Source organism: Lonchura striata, chromosome 21, assembly GCF_046129695.1.
Source record: "Lonchura striata isolate bLonStr1 chromosome 21, bLonStr1.mat, whole genome shotgun sequence".
Classification (NCBI taxonomy): Eukaryota; Metazoa; Chordata; class Aves; order Passeriformes; family Estrildidae; genus Lonchura; species Lonchura striata.
The window spans coordinates 2,173,914-2,192,237 of NC_134623.1; the positions used below are offsets into that span (position 1 = coordinate 2,173,914).

At 54.8% G+C, this 18,324-nt stretch overlaps 1 protein-coding gene across 1 annotated transcript in view; it reads left to right on the forward strand.

Moving 5' to 3' along the window:
- Window positions 1–15,032, forward strand: part of VAV1 (vav guanine nucleotide exchange factor 1) — a 39,511-nt gene extending 24,479 nt beyond the window's left edge. Inside the window, exons 21-27 of the mRNA XM_077787681.1 lie at window positions 1,665–1,730; window positions 1,867–1,898; window positions 4,341–4,457; window positions 7,623–7,710; window positions 10,752–10,866; window positions 13,490–13,638; window positions 14,810–15,032. Of these exons, the coding sequence (XP_077643807.1) occupies window positions 1,665–1,730; window positions 1,867–1,898; window positions 4,341–4,457; window positions 7,623–7,710; window positions 10,752–10,866; window positions 13,490–13,638; window positions 14,810–14,863 (621 nt within the window). The 3' untranslated portion in view covers window positions 14,864–15,032. The remainder of the gene's footprint in view (window positions 1–1,664; window positions 1,731–1,866; window positions 1,899–4,340; window positions 4,458–7,622; window positions 7,711–10,751; window positions 10,867–13,489; window positions 13,639–14,809) is intronic.
- The last annotated feature ends 3,292 nt before the right edge of the window (window positions 15,033–18,324 follow it).

Below are 18,324 nucleotides of genomic sequence, written 5' to 3' on the forward strand. Positions count from 1 at the left end.
AAATGGGGGGGACCCCGAAAATGGGGGGGTGGGACCCCAAAAATGGGCGGGACCCCGAAAATGGGGGGGTGGGACCCCAAAAATGGGGGGGACTCCGAAAAATGGGGGGTGGGACCCCAAAAATGGGGGGACCCCAAAATTGGGGGGGACCCCAGAAATGGGGGGTGGGACCCCAAAAATGGGGGGGACCCCAAAAATGGGGGGACCCCAAAATTGGGGGGGACCTCGAAAATGGGGGGGACCCCGAAAATGGGGGGGGACCCCAAAATTGGGGGGGACCCCGAAAATGGGGGGGACCCCGAAAATGGGGGGGGACCCCAAAAATGGGGGGTACCCCGAAAATGGGGGGGGGACCCCAAAAATGGGGGGGACCCCAAAAATGGGGAGGTGGGACCCCAAAAATGGGTGGGACCCCAAAAATGGGAGGGTGGGACCCCAAAAATGGGTGGGGACCCCAAAATTGGGGGGGACCCCAAAAATGGGGGGGACCCCAGAAATGGGGGGTGGGACCCCAAAAATGGGGGGGACCCCAAAAATGGGGGGGTGGGACCCCAAAAATGGGGGGACCCCAAAATTGGGGGGACCCCGAAAATGGGGGGGACCCCAAAAATGGGGGGACCCCAAAAATGGGGGGACCCCGAAAATGGGGGGACCCCGAAAATGGGGGGTGGGACCCCAAAAATGGGGGGGACCCCAAAAATGGGGGGGACCCCGAAAATGGGGGGGACCCCGAAAATGGGGGGGACCCCAAAAATTGGGGGTGGGACCCCAAAAATGGGTGGGGACCCCAAAATTGGGGGGGACCCCAAAAATGGGGGGGACTCCAGAAATGGGGGGGTGGGACCCCAAAAATGGGGGGTGAGACCCCAAAAAATGGGGGGTGGGACCCCAAAAATGGGGGGGACCCCAAAAATGGGGGGGTGGGACCCCAAAAATGGGGGGGACCCCGAAAATGGGGGGGACCCCAAAAATGGGTGGGTGGGACCCCAAAAATGGGGGGGTGGGACCCCAAAAATTGGGGGGGTTCCTGAAATGGGGGGGAGGAACCCAAAAATGGGGGGGAGGTTCTAAAATGGGGGGGACCCCTGAATTGGGGGGGACCCCGAAAATGGGGGGGACCCCAAAAATGGGGGGGTCCTGAAATGGGGGGGAGGAACCCAAAAATGGGGGAGATCCTGAAATGGGGGAGGGACCCCGAAAATGTGCGTGTCCTAAGATTGGGTGGGGACCCCAAAAATGGGGGGGAGGAACCCAAAAATGTGGCGGGGCCCAAAAAGTGGTGGGGGAGACCCCAAAAAATGAGGGGGGGACCCCAAAAATAGGGCTGACGCCAAAAATGGGGGCCCTTGAAATGGGGGGGTGGTCCTAAAATGGGGGAGGGACCCCAAAAATGAGGGGGGGGGGTCCTAAAATGGGGGGCACCCCTGAAATGGGGACGGGACCCCCAGGGTGGGGTTTGGGGCCCCCAAAATTGTGACCCCAAAGTATCAAATTGATTCCGGGGTGGGGGGGGAACCCCAATCCTCACCACTCACCCGGACACCCCAAAAACCCCCAGGTGAGACCCCAGAATTTAGGGGGGACCCCATCCCCAATTCCTGGGGGGGTTCCCCAAACTTTGGGGGTCTCGGGACCCCCCCTGGACCCCCCAAATTTCCCCCCAGGGTCGGAACGTGGCCAGTGGGGAGCTGGGCTGGTTCCCCCGAAGCGCCGTCAAACCTTTCGTGGCCGTGAGTTTGGGGACCCCAAAAAAGCCCCCCGAGGTTTTTTTCGGGGGGTCCCCGAATTTGGGGAGGGGGTGTGGGAATTTTTGGGGGGTCATTCGAAGCCCCGGAACCCCAATTTTGGGTCCTCTCTTTGTCGCAGGCGCCGCTGCCGGATCTCTCCGTCTACCCGTGGTCAGTGGTGGGAGCCCCAAATTCTGCCCTGAACCCCAAAATTCTGCCCTGAACCCCAAAAATTCTTCCCTAAACCCCGAAATTCTGCCCTGAACCCCCCAAAATTCTGCTCTGAACCCCCAAAAATTCTGCCCTAAACACCGAAATTCTGCCCTGAACCCCAAAATTCTGCCCTGAACCCCAAAAGTTCTGCCCTGAGCCCCAAATTCTGCCCTTAACCCCAAAATTCTGCCCTGAACCCCAAAAATTCTGCCCTGAACCCCAAAATTCTGCCCTGAATCCCAAAAGTTCTGCCCTAAACCCCGAAATTCTGCCCTGAACCCCAAAAATTCTGCCCTAAACCCCGAAATTCTGCTCTGAACCCCCCAAAATTCTGCCCTAAACCCCGAAATTCTGCCCTGAACCCCAAAATTCTGCCCTAAACCCCCAAATTCTGCCCTGAACCCCAAAAATTCTGCCCTGAGCCCCCCAAAAATTCTGCCCTAAACCCCGAAATTCTGCCCTGAACCCCAAAAATTCTGCTCTGAACCCCGCCAAATTCTGCCCTAAACCCCGAAATTCTGCCCTGAACCCCAAAAATTCTTCCCTAAACCCCGAAATTCTGCCCTGAACCCCAAAAATTCTGCTCTGAACCCCCAAAAATTCTGCCCTAAACCCCGAAATTCTGCCCTGAACCCCAAAAATTCTGCCCTAAACCCCGAAATTCTGCCCTGAACCCCAAAAATTCTGCCCTGAGCCCCAAAATTCTGCCCTGAACCCCTAAAATTCTGCCCTAAACCCCGAAATTCTGCCCTGAACCCCAAAAATTCTGCTCTGAACCCCGAAATTCTGCCCTGAACCCCAAAAATTCTGCCCTGAACCCCAAAATTCTGCCCTGAACCCCAAAAATTCTGCCCTGAACCCCAAAATTCTGCCCTGAGCCCCTCAAAACTCTGCCCTAAACCCCGAAATTCTGCCCTGAACCCCAAAAATTCTTCCCTAAACCCCGAAATTCTGCCCTGAACCCCAGAAATTCTGCTCTGAACCCCCAGATTCGCAACTGAATCCCAAAAATTCTGCCCTGAACCCCCCCAAAATTCTGCCCTAAACCTCCAAATTCTGCCCTGAACCCCAAAAATTCTGCTCTGAACCCCCCCAAAAATTCTATCCTGAACCCCCAAAATTCGCAAATGAATCCTAAAAATTCTGCCCTGAATCCCAAAAATTCTTCCCTGAACCCCCAAATTCTGCCCTGAACCCCCCCAAAATTCTGTCCTGAACCCCAAAATTCGCACGTGGAACACCAAAATTCTACCCCGAACCCCAAAATTCTGCCCTGGAACCACAAATTCCGTCCTAACCCCCAAAATTCTCCTCTGGGTCCCCAAATTTTTTCCTGAACCCCCAAAATCCCTCCCCCTCCCTCTTTCTCCATCTCCCTTCCTCTTCTCCCTCTCCCGTTTTTGGGGTCCCACTCCAGTTTAGGGGGTGCCCTGGGGGTCCTGAGCGGGGTTTTTTGGGTCCTGGTTGGGATTTTGGGGTTCCGGGTGGGATTTTGGGGTCCCAGGTGTGCTTCTTGGGGTCCCGGGTGAGTTTTCTGGGGTTCCATGTCTGATTTTTGGGATCCAGGTGTGATTTTTGGGGTGTCCCAGGTTCGGGGGGTCCCTGGAGCGCTCCGAGGCCGAGCTGGGTTTGGGGTACAGTTGGGAATTTTGGGGTACAGTTGGGAATTTTGGGGTTCCATGTCTGAGTTTTGGGATATAGTTGGGAATTTTTGGGGTTCCATGTCTGAGTTTTGGGGTACAGTTGGGAATTTTTGGGGTTCCATGTCTGAGTTTTGGGGTACAGTTGGGAATTTTGGGGTTCCGTGTCTGATTTTTGGGGTGCCCCAGGTTCGGGGGGTCCCTGGAGCGCTCCGAGGCCGAGCTGGGTTTGGGGTACAGTTGGGAATTTTGGGGTTCCGTGTCTGATTTTTGGGGTACAGTTGGGAATTTTGGGGTTCCGTGTCTGATTTTTGGGGTACAGTTGGAATTTTTGGGGTACAGTTGGGAATTTTGGGGTCCAGTTGGATTTTTGGGGTGTCCCAGGTTCGGGGGGTCCCTGGAGCGCTCCGAGGCCGAGCTGGGTTTGGGGTACAGTTGGGAATTTTGGGGTTCCGTGTCTGATTTTTGGGGTACAATTGGGAATTTTTGGGGTACAGTTGGGAATTTTGGGGTTCCGTGTCTGATTTTTGGTGTACAGTTGGGAATTTTGGGGTTCCGTGTCTGATTTTTGGGGTTCCGTGTCTGATTTTTGGGGTGCCCCAGGTTCGGGGGGTCCCTGGAGCGCTCCGAGGCCGGGCTGGGTTTGGGGTACAGTTGGGAATTTTGGGGTTCCGTGTCTGATTTTTGGGGTACAGTTGGGAATTTTGGGGTTCCGTGTCTGATTTTTGGGGTTCCGTGTCTGATTTTTGGGGTGCCCCAGGTTCGGGGGGTCCCTGGAGCGCTCCGAGGCCGAGCTCGCGCTCTCCTCCCGCTCCGACGGCGCTTTCCTGGTGCGGCAGCGGCTGCGCGAGCCCGGAGACTTCGCCATCAGCGTCAAGTGAGGGGACAGCGGGGGACAGCGGGGGACATTGGGGGGACACTGGGGGGACATTGAGGGGACAGCCGGGGGACAGTTTTGGGGACAGTTTTGGGGTCGCAGGGACACTTCTGGGATAGTTGGGGACACACCTGGGGACATTGGGGACACTGCGGGGACACCTGGGGACATGTGGGGACAGCTGGGGACACCTTTGGGGACACTGCGGGGACACCTCTGGGGACAGTTTTGGGGTCGCGGGGACACTTTTGGGACAGTTGGGGACACACCTGGGGACAGCTGGGGACACTTGGGGACACCACAGGGACACCTTTGGGGATATCTGGGGACAGCTGGGGACATGTGGGGACACTGCAGGGACACTGCAGGGACATTGGGGACACCCAGGGACAGCTGGGGACAGTTGGGGACACTGCAGGGACAGCCGGGGACACCTTTGGGGACAGTTTTGGGGTCGCAGGGACACTTTCGGGACAGTTGGGGACACACCTGGGGACATTGGGGACACTGGGGGGACACCTGGGGACATGTGGGGACAGCTGGGGACACCTTTGGGGACGCTGCGGGGACAGTTTTGGGGACAGTTTTGGGGACAGTTTTGGGGACAGTTTTGGGGTCGCAGAGACACTTCTGGGACAGTTGGGGACAGATGGGGACACCGCAGGGACAACAGAGAGACACCTGGGGACACTGAAGGGACACCTGGGGACACTGAGGGGACACTGAGGGGACAGCGAGGGGACACCCGGGGGACAGCGAGGGGACACCCGGGGGACATTGAGGGGACAGTTTTGGGGTCGCAGGGACACTTTTGGGACAGTTTGGGACACAGCTGGGGACACTTTTGGGACACTTTTGGGACACTGCAGGGACACTGCAGGGACACTGCAGGGACATTGGGGACACCCAGAGACAGCTGGGGACAGTTGGGGACACTTGGGGACACTGCAGGGACATTGGGGACACTGCAGGGGCATTGGGGACACCCAGAGACAGCTGGGGACAGTTGGGGACACCCCAGGGACACCTTTGGGGATATCTGGGGACAGCTGGGGACATGTGGGGACACTGCAGGGACAGCCGGGGGACAGTTTTGGGGACAGTTTTGGGGTCGCAGGGACACTTATGGGATAGTTGGGGACACACCTGGGGACATTGGGGACACTGGTGGGACACCTGGGGACATGTGGGGACAGCTGGGGACACCTTTGGGGACACTGCGGGGACAGTTTTGGGGACAGTTTTGGGGTCGCAGGGACACTTTTGGGACAGTTGGGGACAGATGGGGACACCGCAGGGACAACAGAGAGACACCTGAGGACACCTGGGGACATCTTTGAGGACACACCTGGGGACATTGGGGACAGCTGAGGACAGCTGGGGACATGTGGGGACACTGGGGGGACATTGGGGGGACACTGAGGGAACATTGAGGAGACACCCGGGGGACAGTTTTGGGGACAGTTTTGGGGTCGCAGGGACACTTTCGGGACAGTTGGGGACACAGCTGGGGACAGCTGGGGACACTTGGGGACACTTGGGGACACTGCAGGGACATTGGGGACACCCAGGGACAGCTGGGGACAGTTGGGGACACCCCAGGGACACCTTTGGGGATATCTGGGGACAGCTGGGGACAGTTGGGGACACTGCAGGGACAGCCGGGGACACCTCTGGGGACAGTTTTGGGGTCGCAGGGACACTTTTGGGACAGCTGGGGACACTGCGGGGACACCTGGGGACACTGCGGGGACACCTGGGGACACGTGGGGACAGCTGGGGACAGCTGGGGACAGATGGGGACACTGCAGGGACATTGGGGACACCGAGGGGACACCGAGGGGACACTGAGGGGACAGTGAGGGGACATTGAGGGGACACCGAGGGGACATTGAGGGGACAGTGAGGGGACATTGGGGGGACACTGCGGGGACACTTTTGGGGACAGTTTTGGAGTGTCCGGGACACTTTTGGGACACTTTTGGGGATAGTTTTGGGGACACTCGGGGACACTTTTGGGGACAGTTTTGGGGGGGCGGGGAGGCTTTGGGGGAGACTTTTGGGGTCGGGGGGAAACTTGTGGGGAGGGAGGGAGGGAGGGAGAGGAAAGGGGGGAGGGGACAGGAGGAGGAGGAGGAGGAGGGAGGGGAAGAGGGAGGGAGGGAGGGAGGAAGGAGGGAGACAGAGATGGAGAGAGAGAGGGAGGGAAGGAGAGGGAGGGATGGGGAGAGGGAGGGAGGAAGAGGAGGAGGAGAGGGAGGGAGAGAGGGAGAGGAGGAAGGGAAGGGGGAAGGGAGGGAGAGAAAGAGTGAGAAGGGGTGAGGGAGAGAGGGAGGGGGAGGAGGAAGAGGGAAGAGGAGGAGGAAGGACGGAGGGAGAGAGGAAGGAGGGAGAGAAGGAGAGGGAGGGAGACACGGAGAGATGGAGAGGAAGAAGGAGAGAGGGAGGGATGGAGGGAAGGAGGGAGGGGGAGAAAGAGGGAGAGGGAAAGAGGGAGGGAAGGGAGAAAAGGAGAGGGGAGGAGGGAGAAGGAGGGAGAGAGAGAGGGAGGGAGGGGGAGATGGATGGGGAGAGGGAGGGAGGAAGAGGAGGAGGAGAGGGAGGGAGAGGGAGAGGGAGGAAGGGAAGGGGGAAGGAGGGAGCGAAGGAGAGAGGGAGAGAAAGAGTGAGAAGGAGGGAGGGAGAGAAAGAGTGAGAAGGAGGGAGGGAGAGAGGAGGGAGGAGGAGGGGAGAGGGAAGAGGAGGATGAAGGGCGGAGGGAGGGAGGAGAGAGGGAAGGAGGAAGAGGGAAGAGGAGGAGGAAGGAGGGAGGGAGAGGAAGGGATGGGGGAGAAGGGAGGAGGAGAGAGATTGAGAGAGAGGGAGGGAGAGATGGAGGGAGAAGGAGAGGGGAAGAAGGGAGCGGGAGGGAGAGAAGGAAGGAGGGAGGGATGAATGGGAGGGGGAGGGAGGGAGAGGGACAGAAAGAGTGAGAAGGGGTGAGGGAGAGAGGGAGGGGAGGAGGAAGAGGGAAGAGGAGGAGGAAGGAGGGAGGGAGGGAGGAAGGAGGGAGGGAAGGAGGAGGAGGGAGGGAAGGAAGGAGGGAGGGAAGGAGGGAGAGGAGGGAGAGGAGGAAGGAGGGAGGAAGGAGAGGGAGGAGGAGGAGCCGGGGGTGACTCCGCGCAGGTTCCGCGGGCAGGTGAAGCACATCAAGGTGACGGCGAGCGAGGGCCTGTACCGGGTGACCGAGAGGAAAGCGTTCCGCGGGCTGCTGGTGAGACCCCAAATCCTCCGGGGGGACCCCAAAATCCGGCCAAACAACCCCCAAAACCCGGGGCAACCCAAAATCCTCCGGGGGCCCCAAAATCCTCCGGGGGGACCCCAAAATCCTCCGGGGGGCCCCAAAATCCCCCAAAATCCTGCCAAAAACCCCCAAAACCCGGGGCACCTCAAAATCCTCCGGGGGGTCCCCAAAATCCTCCGGGGGGACCCCAAAAATCCTCCGGGGGGACCCCAAAATCCCCAAAATCCTGCCAAAACCCCCAAACCCGGGGCACCTCAAAATCCTCCGGGGGGACCCCAAAATCCTCCGGGGGGACCCCAAAATCCCCAAAATCCTGCCAAAAACCCCCAAAACCCGGGGCAACCCAAAATCCTCCGGGGGGACCCCAAAATACCCAAAATCCTCCCGGGGAACCCCAAAATCCTGCCCAAAAAACCCCAAAACCCGGGGCAACCCAAAATCCTCCGGGGGACCCCAAAATCCTCCGGGGGCACCCCAAAATCCCCAAAATCCTGCCAAAATAACCCAAAACCCGGGGCAACCCAAAATCCTCCGGGGGGACCCCCAAAATCCTCCGGGGGGACCCCAAAATCCCCGAAATTCTGCCCAAAAAACCCCAAACCCGGGGCACCTCAAAATCCTCCGGGGGACCCCAAAATCCTCCGGGGGGCACCCCAAAATCCCCAAAATTCTGCCAAAAAAACCCCCAAAACCCGGGGCACCTCAAAATCCTCCGGGGGGACCCCAAAATACCCAAAATCCTCCCGGGGAACCCCAAAATTCTGCCCAAAACCCCAAAACCCGGGGCAACCCAAAATCCTCCGGGGGGACCCCAAAATACCCAAAATCCTCCCGGGGAACCCCAAAATCCTGCCAAAAGCCCCCAAAACCCGGGGCAACCCAAAATCCTCCGGGGGGACCCCAAAATCCTGCGGGGGGACCCAAAATCCCCAAAATTCTGCCCAAAAAACCCCCAAAACCCGGGGCAACCAAAATCCTCCGGGGGGACCCCAAAATCCTCCGGGGGCACCCCAAAATCCCCAAAATCCTGCCAAAAAAACCCAAAACCCGGGGCAACCCAAAATCCTCCGGGGGGACCCCAAAATCCTGCCCAAAAAACCCCCAAAACCCGGGGCAACCCAAAATCCTCCGGGGGGACCCCAAAATCCTCCGGGGGGCCCCAAAATCCCCAAAATCCTGCCAAAATAACCCAAAACCCGGGGCACCTCAAAATCCTCCGGGGGGACCCCAAAATCCTCCGGGGGACCCCAAAATCCTGCCCAAAAACCCCAAAACCCGGGGCAACCCAAAATCCTCCGGGGGGACCCCAAAATCCTCCGGGGGGACCCCAAAATACCCAAAATCCTGACAAAAAAACCCCAAAACCCGGGGCACCTCAAAATCCTCCGGGGGGACCCCAAAATACCCAAAATCCTCCCGGGGAACCCCAAAATCCTGCCCAAAAACCCAAAACCCGGGGCACCTCAAAATCCTCCGGGGGGACCCCAAAATCCCCAAAATCCTGCCAAAAAAACCCCAAAACCCGGGGCACCTCAAAATCCTCCGGGGGGACCCCAAAATCATCCGGGGGCACCCCAAAATCCCCAAAATCCTGCCAAAAACCCCCAAAACCCGTGAGGGGACCCAAAATCCGCCCGGGGGGACCCCCCAAAAAAACCCCAAAATCCCATAAACCCGGGGGCACCCCAAAATCCTCCGGGGGGACCCAAAAAACCCCAAAATCCTCCCGGGGGGACCCAAAAAACCCCAAAATCCTCCCGGGGGGACTCCAAAAATCCCCAAAATCCTGCCAAAAACCTTCAAAAACCCGGGGGGATCCCAAAATCCTCACGGGGGACCCCAAAATCCTCACTGGGAACCCCAAAAACCCCCAAATCCTGCCAAAAACCCCCAAAACCCGGGGCGACCCCAAAATCCTCCGGGGGGGGCCCAAAATCCTCTGGGGGACCCCAAAACCCCCAAAATTCTGCCAAAAATCCGGGGGGACCCCAAAATCCGGCCGGGGGCACCACAAAAAACCCAAAATCCGGCCAAAAACCCCCAAAACACCAGAGGGACTCGGGTTTGGGGTTTTGGGGGTTTTTTTGGGGTGCCTGACCCCCCCGGGCCGGTTTTTGGGGTTTTGGGAGTTTTTTTTTGTGATTTTTGTGTTTTTTGGGGGTTTTTGGGGGATTTGGGGGTGTTTTTGGGGGCTTTTGGGTTTTTTGGTGTGTTAGACCCCCGGGCCGGTTTTTGGGGATTTTGGGGTTTTTTTTGTGGTTTTTGGGGGGTTTTGGGGGGTTTTGGGGGTGTTTTTTTGGGGTTTGGGGCTTTTTTGGTGTGTCTGACCCCCCCGGGCCGGTTTTTGGGGATTTTGGAGTTTTTTGGGTTTTTTGGTGTGTCTGACCCCCCCCCGGGCCGGTTTTTGGGATTTTGGGGGGTTTTTTGTGGTTTTTGTGTTTTTTTGGGGGGGTTTTGGGGGGTTTGGGGGGTGTTTTTGGGGTTTTGGGGTTTTTTGGGGTGCCTGACCCCCCCGGGCCGGTTTTGGTTTTTGGGGATTTTGGGGGGGTTTTTGGTTTTTTTTGTGTTTTTTGGGGGGGGTTTTGGGGGGTTTTGGGGGTGTTTTTTTGGGGGTTTTGGGGCTTTTTTGGTGTGTCTGACCCCCCGGGCCGGTTTTTGGGGTTTTGGAGTTTTTTTGGGTTTTTTCGTGTGTCTGACCCCCCCGGGCCGGTTTTTGGGGATTTTGTGGGGTTTTTTGTGGTTTTTGTGTTTTTTGGGGGGTTTTGGGGGGGTTTTGGGGGTGTTTTTTGGGGTTTTGGGGGCTTTTTGGTGTGTCTGACCCCCCGGGCCGGTTTTTGGGGATTTTGGGGGGTTTTTTGGGTTTTTTGAGGTGCCTGAACCCCCCCCCCCCCCCCGGGCCAATTTTTCGGGTTTTGGGGGTTTTTTTGGGGTTTTTGGGGGTGTTTTTTGGGGTTTTTTGGGGTTTTTTTGGGGGTACCTGACCCCCCGGGCCGGTTTTTGGGGTGCCGCAGGAGCTGGTGGAGTTCTACCGGCGGAATTCGCTCCGCGATTGCTTCAAGGCGCTGGACACGACCCTGGCCCTGCCCTACCGGGACCCCGAGAGCCGCGAGGGACCCCGAGAGCCCGGTACGGGGGGACACCCCAAAATCCTCCCTGGGACCCCAAAACCCCCCTCGGGAACCCCAAAATCCTCCTCAGAACCCCAAAATCCCCATCGGGAACCCCAAAATCCCCATCGGGAACCACAAAATCCCCATTGGGAACCACAAAATCCTCCTCAGAACCCCAAAATCCTCCTCAGAACCCCATAACTGCTAGGAACCCCAAAATCCTCCTTGGAAACCCCAAAATCCCCCTCGGGAACCCCAAAATCCCCATCGGGAACACCAAAATCCCCCTCAGAACCCCAAAATCCCCCTCGGGAATCCCAAAATCCCCCTCGGGAACCCCAAAATCCTCCTCAGAACCACAAAATCCTCCTCAGAACCCCAAATCCCCCTCAGAACCCCATAACTGCTAGGAACCCCAAAATCCCCCTGGGAAACCCCAAAATCCTCCTCAGAACCCCAAAATCCCCCTGGGAAACCCCAAAATCCTCCTCAGAACCCCAAATCCTCCTTGGGAACCCCAAAATCCCCCTCAGGACCCCAAAATTCTCCTCAGAAACCTATAACTGCCAGGAACCCCCAAAATCCCCATCGGGAACCCCAAAATCCCCATCGGGAACCACAAAATCTCCATCGGGAACCACAAATCCTCCTCAGAACCCCAAAATCCACCTGGGGAACCCCAAAATCCCCTCAGGAACCGCAAAATCCCCTCGGGAACACCAAAATCCCATCGGGAACCACAAAATCTCCATCGGGAACCGCAAAATCCCCATCGGGAACCCCAAAATCCTCCTCAGAACCCCAAAATCCCCATCGGGAACCCCAAAATCTCCATCGGGAACCCCAAAATCCCCATCGGGAACCCCAAAATCCACCTGGGGAACCCCAAAATCCCCATCAGGAACCACAAAATCCACCAGGGGAACCACAAAATCCTCCTCAGAACCCCAAAATCCACCTGGGGAACCCAAAATCCCCCTCAGGACCCCCAAAATTCTCCTCAGAAACCCATAACTGCCAGGAACCCCCAAAATCCTCCTCGGGAACCCCAAAATCCCCATCAGGAACCCCAAAATCCTCCTCGGGAACCTCAAAATCCCCATCAGGACCCCCAAAATTCTCCTCAGAAACCATAACTGCTAGGAACCCCCAAATCCCCCCTGGGAAACCCCAAAATCCCCCTCAGGACCCCATAATTGCCAGGAATCCCAAAATCCCCCTCAGGAACCCTAAAATCCCCCTCGGGAACCCCAAATCCTCCTCAGGAACCTCAAAATCCCCCCTCAGAACCCCATAACTGCCAGGAATCCCCAAAATCCTCCTCAGAACCCCAAAATCCTCCTTGGGAACCACAAAATCCCCATCGGGAACCACAAAATCCTCCTCAGAACCCCATAACTGCTAGGAACCCCCAAAACCCCCTGGGAAACCCCAAAATCCCCCTCAGGACCCCATAATTGCCAGGAATCCCCAAAATCCCTCTCAGAACCCCAAAACCCCCCTCGGGAACCCCAAATCCTCCTCAGGAACCTCAAAATTCTCCTCAGAACCCATAACTGCCAGGAATCCCCAAAATCCTCCTTGGAAACCCCAAAATCCTCCTCAGAACCCCAAAATCCCCCTCGGGAATCCCAAAATCCCCCTCAGAACCACAAAATCCTCCTCAGAACCCCATAACTGCTAGGAACCCCCAAAATCCCCGTGGGAAACCCCAAAATCCTCCTCAGAACCCCAAATCCTCCTTGGGAACCCCGAAATCCCCTCAGGACCCCCAAAATTCTCCTCAGAAACCTATAACTGCCAGGAACCCCAAAATCCTCCTCAGAACCCCAAAATCCTCCTCAGAACCCCAAAATCCTCCTTGGAAACCCCAAAATCCTCCTTGGGAACCCCAAAATCCCCCTCAGAACCCCAAAATCCTCCTCGGGAACCCCAAAATCCCCCTCAGGACCCAAAATCCTCCTCGGGAACCCCAAAATCCCCATCAGGAACCCCAAAATCCTCCTCAGGACCACCAAAATGTGTCCCTGTCACCACGTTCCCTGTGTGTCCCCAAGTGCCACCCACAGCCTCAGCTGGATTTGGGGCTGGATTTTGGGATTTTGGGATTTTGGGGTGTCCCGTGTCCCCTGTCCCCATGTCCCCTGTGTGTCCCCATGCTTTCGGCTCTATTGGGGCTGGATTTTGGGATTTTGGGATTTTGGGATTTTGGGGTGTCCCCCTGTCCCCTGTCCCGGTGTCCCCTGTGTGTCCCCAGGTGCCACCTGCACTTTTGGCTCTATTGGGGTTGGATTTTGGGATTTTGGGATTTTGGGGTGTCCCCGTGTCCCCTGTCACCGTGTCCCCTGTGTGTCCCCAGGTGCCACTGCACTTTTGGCTCTATTGGGGCTGGATTTTGGGATTTTGGGGTGTCCCCATGTCCCCTGTCCCCGTGTCCCCTGTGTGTCCCCAAGTGCCACCCACAGCCTCAGCTGGATTGGGGCTGGATTTTGGGATTTTGGGATTTGGGGGTGTCCCCTGTCCCCGTGTCCCCTGTGTGTCCCCAGGTACCGCCCAGTTTCGGCTCTATTGGGGCTGGATTTTGGGATTTTGGGATTTTGGGGGTGTCCCCTGTCACCGTGTCCCCTGTGTGTCCCCAGGTGCCACCCGCGCGTTCGGCTCGGCCAAGGCGCGCTACGCCTTCAGCGCGCGGGACCGGACGGAGCTGTCGCTGCGGGAGGGGGACATCGTGCGCGTCCTCAGCAAGAGGGGACAGCCGGGCTGGTGGAAGGGAGAGGTCTACGGACGGGTATGGCACCTGGGGACACCGGGGACACCGGGGACACCGGGGACAATGGGGACAGTGGGGACAGTGGGGACATTGGGGACACCGGGGACACCGGGGACACTGGGGACATTGGGGACACTGGGGACATTGGGGGGACATTGGGGACAGTGGGGACACTGGGGACATTTGGGACACTGGGGACAGTGGGGACACTGGGGACACTTTGGGGACATTGGGGACATTGGTGACACTGGGGACACTGGGGACATTGGGGACACTGGGGACATTGGGGACACTGGGGACAGTGAGGGGACATCGGGGACATCAGGGACATTGGGGACATTGGGGACATTGGGGACACTGGGGACACTGGGGACACTGGGGACACTGGGGGACACTGGGGACACTGGGGACACTGGGGGACACTGGGGACACTGGGGACATCGGGGAAAGTGGGGACACTGGGGACATTGGGGACATTGGGGGACACTGGGGACATTTTGGGGACATTGGGGACATTGGGGACATTGGGGACACTGGGGACATTGGGGACATTGGGGACAGTGGGGACACTGGGGACACCGGGGACACTGGGGACAGTGAGGGGACATCAGGGACATTGGGGACATTGGGGACAGTGGAGACATTGAGGACACTGGGGACACTGGGGACACTGGGGACACTGGGGACATTGGGGACACTGGGGACATTGGGGACATTGGGGACACTGGGGACACTGGGGACACTGGGGACAGTGAGGGGACATTGGGGACATTGGGGACATTGGGGACACTGGGGACAGTGGAGACATTGAGGACACTGGGGACACTGGGGACATTGGGGACATTGGGGAGAGTGGGGACACTGGGGACACTGGGGACATTGGGGACATTGGGGACATCGGGGACATTGGGGACACTGGGGACATTGGGGACACTGGGGACATCGGGGACATTGGGGACACTGGGGACATTGGGGACATCGGGGACATTGGGGACATTGGGGACACTGGGGACACTGGGGACATTTTGGGGACACTGGGGACATTGGGGACATTGGGGGACATTGGGGACACTGGGGACACTGGGGACACTGGGGACATCCCTGAGCCTGTCCCCAACCCCTGCGGCCATGTCCCCAAATGTCCCCCGTGTCCCCCCCGGTGTCCCCTGAGCTCTGTCCCTGTCCCCAGGTCGGTTGGTTTCCCGCCAATTACGTGGACGAGGATTTCTCGGATTATTGCTGATCCCGCGGATTATCGCCGATTTTTGGGAATTATCGCCGATTTTTGGGAATTATCGCCGATTTTTGGGAATTATCGCCGATTTTCGGGAATTATCGCCGATTTTTGGGAATTATCGCCGATTTTCGGGAATTATTGCCAATTCTGAGAATTATAGCTGATTTTTGGGAATTATGGCTGATTTTGGGAATGATTGCTGATTTTTGGGAATTACCGCTGATTTTTGGGAATTACCGCTGATTTTTGGGGATAATTCCTGATTTTTGGGACGCCCCGACAGCAGCGCCACCCCCGGCAGTGTCCCCAATGATGTCCCCAGCGATGTCCCCAAGATGTCCCCAAACCCGATAATTGATGGGACAAAAAACCGGGATCAGATCCAAGGGGATTTAACGGGAATCGGCCCCAAAAAATTCCGGGATGTCGAGTTGGGAATGTCCAGTTGGGAACGTCCATTTGGGATTGTCCAGTTGGGAACGTCCATTTGGGAATGTCCAATTGGGAATGTCCATTTGGGAATGTCCATTTGGGAATGTCCATCCAGGAATGTCCAGCTGGGAATGTCCAGTTGGGAATGTCCAGTTGGGAATGTCCATTTGGGAATGTCCAGCTGGGAATGTCCATCTGGAATGTCCAGTTGGGAATGTCCAGCTGGGAATGTCCATTTGGGAATGTCTATTTGGGAATGTCCATTTGGGAATGTCCAGCTGGGAATGTCCTTTTGGGAATGTCCATTTGGGAATGTCCATTTGGGAATGTCCAGTTGGGAATGTCCAGTTGGGAATGTCCAGTTGGGAATGTCCATTTAGGAATGTCCAGCTGGAATGTCCAGTTGGGAATGTCCAGTTGGGAATGTCCATTTGGGAATGTCCATTTGGGAATGTCCAGCTGGAATGTCCAGTTGGGAATGTCCAGTTGGGAATGTCCATTTGGGAATGTCCAGTTGGGAACGTCCATTTGGGAATGTCCAGCTGGGAATGTCCATCCGGGAATGTCCATTTGGGAATGTCCAGCTGGGAATGTCCAGTTGGGAATGTCCAGTTGGGAATGTCCAGTTGGGAACGTCCATTTGGAATGTCCAGCTGGGAATGTCCAGTTGGGAATGTCCAACTGGGAATGTCCATTTGGGAATGTCCATTTGGGAATGTCCAGTTGGGAATGTCCAGTTGGGAATGTCCAGTTGGAATGTCCATCCGGGAATGTCCATCCGGGAATGTCCAACTGGGAATGTCCAGTTGGGAATGTCCAACTGGGAATGTCCAGTTGGGAATGTCCAGTTGGGAATGTCCATTTGGGAATGTCCATTTGGGAATGTCCATTTGGGAATGTCCAGCTGGGAACGTCCATTTGGGAATGTCCATTTGGGAATGTCCAGCTGGGAACGTCCATTTGGGAATGTCCATTTGGGAATGTCCAGCTGGGAACGTCCATTTGGGAATGTCCAGTTGGGAATGTCCAGCTGGGAACGTCCATTTGGGAATGTCCATTTGGGAATGTCCAGCTGGGAACGTCCATTTGGGAATGTCCAGTTGGGAATGTCCAGCTGGGAATGTCCATTTGGGAATGTCCAGTTGGGAATGTCCATTTGGGAATGTCCAGTTGGGAATGTCCAGCTGGGAATGTCCATTTGGGAATGTCCAGTTGGGAATGTCCAGTTGGGAATGTCCATTTTGGAATGTCCATTTGGGAATGTCCATTTGGGAATGTCCAGCTGGGAACGTCCATTTGGGAATGTCCATTTGGGAATGTCCATTTGGGAATGTCCAGTTGGGAATGTCCATTTGGGAATGTCCATTTGGGAATGTCCATTTGGGAATGTCCAGTTGGGAATGTCCAGCTGGGAATGTCCATTTGGGAATGTCCAGTTGGGAATGTCCAGTTGGGAATGTCCATTTTGGAATGTCCATTTGGGAATGTCCATTTGGAACGTCCATTTGGGAACGTCCAGTTGGGAATGTCCATTTGGGAACGTCCATCCGGGAAGATTTTTGGAATTCTTTCCATATTTGGGATTTCCCCCATTTTTTCAATTTTTTATTCCCATTTTTCAGCTTTTCCGCCATTTTAAATTTTTTTTCCCCATTTTGGTTTTTTTTTCCCATATTTTTTAAATTTTCCCACGTTTTCCCCCATTTTATTCTTATATTTTGGATTCCCCCATTTTATTTATTTTTCCCCCATTTTTTATTATTTTCTCCCCATTTTTGGGTTTTCTCCCCATTTTATTTATTTTCCCCCATTTTTTGATTTTTTTCCCATATTTGGGATTTTTCTGCCCATTTTGGGGGGTTTTATTCCCTATTTCTGAGAAATTTTTTCCTTTTTTTTAAATTTTTCCCATTTTTTGGGTGATTTGTCTTTATTTTGTTGGAGTTTTTTTTCCCCCATTTTTGGAATTTTCTCCCCTTTTTTTAAATTTTCCCCCATTTTTTGAATATTTTTCCCCATTTTTTGGATTTTCCCCCATTTTTTGGAATTTTTCTCCCCATTTTCCATTTCCCCCCCCCCCCCATTTTAAAAATTATTTTATTCCCTTTTTCATATTTCCTCCAATTTTTAAAATTTTCCCCAATTTTTTTAAATTTTTACCAATTTGGGGGTTTTTTTTCCCATTTTTGGGTTTCTTTTTCCCATTTTTGTTTTTTTTCCCCATTTTTTGGATTTTTTCCCCGTTTTTGTGATTTTTTCCCCCTTTTTTATTTTGATTTCCCTCCCCCCCCCATTTTTATTCTTTTTTACCATTTTTGGGTTCTTTGTCCCCATTTTTGGGTTTTTTTTCCCCATTTTTAAGGTTTTTTCCCATTTTTGGGGTATTTTCCCCATTTTTGGGGGGGTTTCCCATTTTGGGTTTTTTTCCCCCATTTTCGTGATTTTTTTCCCATTTTTATTTTTATTTTTCCCCACTATTTTTTATTCTTTTCCCCCATTTTTGGGATTTTTTCCCCATTTTTATTTTGATTTTTCACCCCATTTTTATTCTTTTTTTCCCCATTTTGGGGGTTTTTTTCCCATTTTTTGGGGTTTTTTTCCCATTTTCGTGATTTTTTTCCCCATTTTTATTTTGATTTTTTCCCCCATTTTTTTATTTTTCCCCCCATTTTTTGGGTTTTTTTCTCCTTTTTTATTTTGATTTTTCTCCCAATTTTTTCATTTTTTCCCATTTTTGGTGTTTTTTTCCCATTTTTGGGGGTTTTCCCCCATTTTTGCTTTTTTTCCCCCATTTTTGCTCACGATTTTCCCCCATTTTCGTGATTTTTGTTCCCTTCTTTATTTTGATTTTCCCCCCATTTTTTCTCATTTTTTTCCCATTTTTAGGATTTTTTTCCCCATTTTCGTGATTTTTTTTCCCCTTTTTTATTTTGATTTTCCTCCCCATTTATTTTTTCTCCTTTTTCCCCATTTTTGCCTTTTTTTTCCTTTTTTATTTTGATTTTCCCCATTTATTTTTTCTCCTTTTTCCCCAT